Source organism: Vespa velutina, chromosome 11 (assembly GCF_912470025.1).
Source record: "Vespa velutina chromosome 11, iVesVel2.1, whole genome shotgun sequence".
In the NCBI taxonomy this organism is placed as follows: Eukaryota; Metazoa; Arthropoda; class Insecta; order Hymenoptera; family Vespidae; genus Vespa; species Vespa velutina.
The window spans coordinates 6,447,089-6,454,168 of NC_062198.1; the positions used below are offsets into that span (position 1 = coordinate 6,447,089).

The 7,080-nt window shown below is 29.9% G+C and overlaps 1 protein-coding gene across 2 annotated transcripts in view; it reads right to left on the bottom strand.

Moving 5' to 3' along the window:
* Positions 1-4,230, bottom strand: part of LOC124952761 (sex-determining region Y protein-like) — an 8,369-nt gene extending 4,139 nt beyond the window's left edge. The window contains exons 1-2 of one of the 2 annotated variants that reach the window (XM_047503092.1): positions 3,768-4,230; positions 3,183-3,316 (exon numbers count right to left, since the gene is read on the bottom strand). In XM_047503092.1, the coding sequence (XP_047359048.1) occupies positions 3,183-3,300 (118 nt within the window). In that variant the 5' untranslated portion in view covers positions 3,301-3,316; positions 3,768-4,230. Of the gene's footprint in view, positions 1-3,182; positions 3,499-3,767 lie in introns of both variants that reach the window. The other variant, XM_047503091.1, reaches the window with a different exon arrangement.
* Between the last annotated feature and the right edge of the window lie 2,850 nt (positions 4,231-7,080).

The window sequence follows — 7,080 nt, forward strand, 5'->3', positions numbered from 1 at the left end:
TTTTTAAGCTCTTAAAATTAATTTGACGATTCAAAAATTAATTTGTCCGATTTAACGATAATAGAATAAATTTTTTTTAAACGATCGATTACGATCAATCGTTCTCTTTAATTATTGATTATATATCGATTTGTTACGTGAACAAATTAAAAATTATTTGTAATAATTTTGTAATTAGATTCAAGGGAAAGTCGTACGTGTCGTTTATTTTTGATGTATAAGCGGATCAGCTTTTGATTTTCTTAGATTGTCAGTTAAGCAGTTCTAAGTTGTTCTATAATAAAAGGATGGGTTGTATTTTGCTGAATAGACCGGTGTGTGTGTGTCTGTCTGCCTGTCTGTCTGTGTGTATGTGTATGTGTTTGTGTGTGTGTGTGTGTGTGTGTATGTTGAGTATCCCGATCGTCAATGGCAAGCTGTCGTCGGTTCTTGCTACATTAACTCCTTTACAAATCCCCTTCATAGTGATTCTCCATCGGTTAACGAGATCCCCCTTAAATGCTTCGACACCTCGTCTAGACAATTATCCTTTATTTACATTGGCATTCCTATAACCCTGACATTTAATTTTCTAATTTCATTTTTATATAAATACATAGATATTGATTGATCATTGATACGACAAATACTGATCATATTTAATCGTGATTTTATCATTCGTACGGATATATACTTAAGAAAATCTTTAAAAATTTTTATAATAATTCAAATAGGCATCGATAATACGAAATTAATTTCAAAAAGCTTCCGTAAACGAGCTTTCTTTACGATATTATAATTTGTAATTATGATTCGATTTAATATTATTTTATTTCGTCGGATCCGTTTGAATATTTCTCTCTCTCTCTCTCTCTCTCTCTCACTCTCTTATTCTTTTTTTTTCTTCTTTTCTTTTTCTTTTTTTTTTTTTTTTTTTTTTTTTTTTTGTTAAGAATATAACGAGATACATAACCGAGGAATTCATTTAAAATTTTTAAACAAATCTATCTCTATATATATAAATAAATGCATAAGCTTCTAATAGTAATTCTTTTCTAAGAATTTGATCTAACCAAATATTTAAATAGTCTTAAAGTAATCAATTCTTGTTTCTAAAACCAAGACATCTCGTATAAACTATCGAGGTTTATCGATTCATGATACAATCTTTCACTCTCTCTCTCTCTCTCTCTCTCACTTTAACGCGTGGGATCAGATCATTTATGCGAGAAATTCAATGAATACGAATATAACGAATCGTTGATCGAATAGAAAAAAAAAAAAAAAGAAAAAAGGAAAAAGGAAAAGAAAAAAAGCATCGCACTGATCGAACAATTTAGAAACAAAAAAAAAAAGAAAAAAAAGGACCTTCCTCTTACCTTCCTTTATTCATATTTTCTTTTTTCTTTTTTTTTTTTTCTTTTTTAATCCAAATAACTAATATCGTACGTAAATCCGCTAGTGGTTATTATTATTACTAGACGTAAACGTATATGCGTATAAAGAAAAAAAAAAAAAAAAAAAAAAAAAAAGTAAAAAAAGAAAGAGAGAGAGAGAGAGAGAGAGAGAGAGAGAAGAGAGAAGAGAGAGAGAAAGATGGCCGACGATAAATCATGTCGTTCTCTCGCATACTACATATTCCAACCTCTTAGACCTCTCCGATGTGTCAGATTAAATTTGGTACTCGCATAATTAGTGACGACGGTTTCGCTTCGTTCGCAGCACCTGTCGTTCAAAATCTACACCCCTCCTCCCTCCTCACTAACCCCTCACTGTCCCTATATCTGCCCTCTTCCTCTTACCCCCTCCTCAATCGTCCCACTTCTACTATGTATTGCTACTACTACTACTACTACTAATACTACTACTACTACTATTATTACTACTACTACTACTACTACTACTACTACTACTACTACTACCATTACTAATACTAATACTAATATTGCTGTATTATTACAAGGGTGGAGAAATTTTAAACGGTGGTAGCCAAGAGAGAAGAGCGATGGCCGACGAGAAGAGGATGAGCTTTCAGCACCAATTAAATATTCACATGAAAATGTATTATTCGATTGAAATATATTTTATTATCATCTTTGAAAAAAAAATTCTTGAAACGTATTCTTACGTGGTAATTATTATATTTGCGAATTTTTATACGTAAAATAATTTTTAGAATCTTTTTTCTTTCTTTCTTTCTTTTTCTTTTTTTTTTTTAAACGAAGAAAAGACGTTCGTTTATTATTTCTTTCTTTTTTTCCTTTCTTTTCCTTTTTTTTTTCTTCTCTTTTTTTTTCTTTTTTTTTTTTTGATTATCTATCTACCCTTAAAGGACTGTTCCAATCTTATGTTTAAGATTTAATATTACTATATGTACATTAGAAAGAGAAAGATATATATATATATATATATATATATATATATATATATATATATATATATAAGAGATTCAAATTTCGCAATGATTTTCTTAGATCATCGTTCAAAAAAGATCGTAGCTTTTCATTTTGTATTATGTATCATTATACATTATAGATCATTCCTGTTAAATATTATTGAATATAAAAATAATGAGATATCAATATTACAATAATTTTCTTATCAGTATCATTCAATGAATTATTATCATTATCATTATCATTGTTATTATTATTATTATTATTATTGTTATTTTTTTCTTTTTTATAAAAATTATATTTCAATAAATTCATATTAGATCGTACAATTGAATATTTAATTATATATACATATATATATATATATATATATATATATATATATATATATATATATCTACATAAAAAATATTTAATTTCAAAATATAAAATCTTTTTAAATATATAATTATTAGAAACATTAAATTTTCATATAAATATAATAATATAATAACAAAATGATCAAGATAGATTTAATTTCTAATTGTAGTTGAAATATTTGACAACGAGGAGAAAAAAAAAAATCAAAAATCAAAAAACAATATCTTTTAATTAGAAATAACTAAAAATATATTACCTGGCTCGTTTCCTCGTAATATTTTATCATTCCCCCCTCACCACCCACAACCCTCACAACTCCCACAATCCTCGCAGCCCTTGTGATATATATATATATATATACATAAAAAAACAAAAAAACAAAAAAAACGAAAAAATGCAAAAGAAAAAGGATAAAAAAAAATAGTAAAGAATTATTATAATTCAAACCTTGCAATAATTTTCCTACGGCGTCGTCCAATGTATTGTTGCAATTTTCAATACCAGAAGTTCCAGGTTTAACTTCCAACGTGGTTGCGGACAAACCATTAATATTATGACCTTCCATCTTATTATCTCGTGCACTAAAATTCACGGTATCGATAAAAAAATATTATCGATCTATCGATCGATCGATCGATCGTTCGTTTCGTAGAAATTGAAAATCTATTTTCCTTTTTTCCTCTTCTTCTTTTTTTATTTCTTTTCTTTTGTTTTTTTTTTTTTGTTTTTAATAAGTCAGACGGCAATACTTCGGAGGAAGTAACTGGGATCGAGATATGAATAATCTTATATCAGATGATAACGATGTATATTATCGATTGTTATTAATCGAGTTGAAGTAATGAAAGAAAATTTATTTACGATAATACGTATATATATATATATATATATATGTATGTATATATATATATATAAATATATATATATATTTTTCTCTTCCATTAAATCTTTCGATATATAATCATAAATAATCCACTTCTGGGATTCTTAAGATGAATCTGTTAATTAGTTTCGGGTTATCTAAGAGCTCACAATTTATCTCGATGATGATGTTATCTTCTCCTTCTTTCTCTATCTCTCTCTCTCTCTCTCTCTCTCTCTCTCTCTTCCACTCTTTCTATATCTTCCTATCTCTTTCCTTCTCCTTCTCTCTCTCTCTTTCTCTCTCTCTCTCTCTCTCTCTCTCTCTTTCTCCTTCGAAAAGAAATATATTCCTTGACCCTGTTGAACGTTTCTATCTTAACTTCCTAAGAGTATTTTAACTCGATTCCTCGAAGTAATATCTCAAAAACATTAAACGACGATTATTATTTATCGACGATCCTCTTCCTTCTTCGTATTGATGATCACTCATATCTTTTCGATCTAACGTAATCTTTACGATCGATCTCTTCTTAATAATCCTCATATTAATCATTCACGATAAACATTATTTATCGAATTTATATATATATATATATATTTTTTTTTTTTTTATATATATATTCCTTCCTTCCTTTCCTTTTCTTATGTTTTTATTTTTCCTTTTTTACGAATCAATGAAAAATTTCTATAAAATATATATATATATATATAAACATACATACATACATACATACATACATACATATATATATATATATATATATATATATTGATGTTCTTTCTTTACTTTTTTCTTCGTCGATTAAAACAAAATTCAATCAATTAAATTACTACTAATAACGATCGAAATTTGATATACTTTGAACTCGTTTTATCACCGAGAGAAGATGCGAATGTAGTTAAAGTCCGATGGCCGACTGAGTGAGACTGACGAAAGTAAGTAAGTAGAAAGACACCGGATAGGAAGGTAGAGAGAGAGAGAGAGAGAGAGAGAGAGAGAGAGAGAGAGAGAGAGAGAGAGAGAGAGACAGAGAGAAAGAGAGACAGAGAGAGAGAGAGAAAGAGAGAGATAGAAAAAGAAAGAAAGAAAGAGAAAGAGAGAAAGAGAAAGAGAGAGAGAGAGAGAAAGAGAGAGAGAGAGAGATCAGTGAGAGCTCGAAGGATGACTGCGAGAGGCCAGCCGCACAGGTTGGTCCACACAAAAGAGGCTGAAACGAGCCGCACACGTCTGGCACACGCACGAAACGTTGGATGGAAGAAAGATCGTGGAGGCGGTTCCGTGGACCACCTACCACCTCTGGTAAGGGTGGGGTTGAGGGGGGATGGGTTGGTGGTAGTGGTCGGTGGGGGCCGTTGCGAGTTTTTTTCTTCTTTCTTTCTTTTCTCTTTTTTTTTTTTTTTGTTTTTTTTTTCTTCTTCTAACGAGGATCTAACTTCAAATACCATCGATCTTCTTCCTTTTATTCTTCTTAATATTATTCTCATAATTATCATTGTCAATTGTTATTATTATTGTTATTATTATTATTACAGTTATGTTTTTTTGTTTGTTTTTTATAATCTCTCCGTGACGACAATGACCAGTCAATTTTTATATGTTTTATTTATTTTTATCTTCAATTATTTATTATCTCGTTAGAATCGATGATATTATCATAATCGTTCTAATTGAAATTAAAATTTTCATTTTTATTTCTTTTCTTTTCTTTTCTTTTTTTTTTTTTTTTGTTCTTTTGTTAGTAAATTAATTTTTTTTTTTTCTTTTTTTGATACAAATACATTTCTCGCATGCATTCGCAATGAATACCGTAATCCGTCCATCATTAATCGATTTCGTCATGTTACATTTTAAAAGATAAAGTTAACGAGAAGAAAAAGAAGAAGAAGAAGAAGAAGAAGAAGAAGTAGATATTTATAAATAAATCGATCAAGTACGAGATATGTATGTATATTATATAATTATTATCTTTACTCGTTGTATCGGGTTGATTTAATTTTTTTAAAAAAGTAAGAAAATAGTAAAGATAAAGTATCCAAGAGATTTTGAGAATCAAAATCTTTTCCCTTTTTTTTCCGAGACGTTTCCTGCTATTTCTTTTTTCTATATCTTTTCTTTGTATATCGTAAAATTATAGAAATAAAGTTAGGAAATTTATTTGTACGATGGGAGGGTGGCGGGGCGAGGGGGACGGGGCGAGGGGGACGGGGCTAGAAACTTTTGGAAGGTGGGGGGTTCACGACCTCAGGTCACGACCCCATATGTACTTTTCATATATCTATAGATACGCATGCATGTTTTGATACGAATTAAACGAAATTTATGTAATCTGTGTGTGTGTGTGTATGTACGCGTGTATACGTGTATGTGTATGTATGTGTGCGTGTTAATTATTTTAACATTAATAAATATGAAATTGATATTGTATTTGAGCTCGTATTCTTTTTTGCAAATTTTCTCTGAATTTCTTTTATCATTTTCAATCGATTTTATTTTTCTCATTTTTCCCGTTATAGATAAATGAAATTAGTTCTAAGATTGATGCGATGAGTCGACATGGACAGGTTGTACGAGCCAGTTAGGTAGCATTCTTCTCTCTTCTCAATACAATAGAGTCTGTGTCTGGGTTTGTGTTTGACTCGATGTTAACACCTCCCAGTGACGACTATCTGACATGAGTAACACGCATGCATATAGGGTATATTATACATATATATATATACACACACACACATATATATATATGTATACAAATATATAAAAAGTATATACTATATTTATATATATGCATATATCGTGTGTGTATATATATATATATGTGCTTGATTATCTTATAACCTAATATAAAACAATTCGCTTTTATTAAAATAATTATTTATAATAATTTATTTTATACTTACGTATGAATAGAATAAACGATTTGTATTTATTAAGATTAAGATTAGATTTTCATGAGAAAATTATTATCTCTCTCTCTCTCTCTCATATACGCAGGCATACAAATTTATAGTAATTTTAATTTCGCGATACTCTGTCATCGTCTGAAGAATATCTATATATCTTTCTCTTTCTCCCTCCCTCCATCCCTCTCTCTCTCTCTCTCTCTCTCTCTCTCTTATTTCGTTGGCAAATTCTCGCGAGTAGAAAAGAGACAAATAAGATGGTACACGAGTCAATTTTCGGTACTGAGTCTCATCTTAAAGTTTATAAGAGTAAGAGAAAGAGAAAGAGAAAGAGAAAGAGAAAGAGAAAGAGAGAGAGAGAGAGAGAGGAGAGAGAGAGAGAGACAGAAGTAAAGACGACTTGTTTTCTGTCTTTCCTCTCGTGCGCCTAATTATACAACGAATTTAATGAATGAGTGAGCTAGCAAAGACAGTGCCCCATAGATGAGCGTATATAAACCACGGTCAATGCCGTGTGGCGGCTTTTTCATAGAGATCAAAGGGAACGTCTCACTCGCACTTTCGGCGACGGGGGTTCACA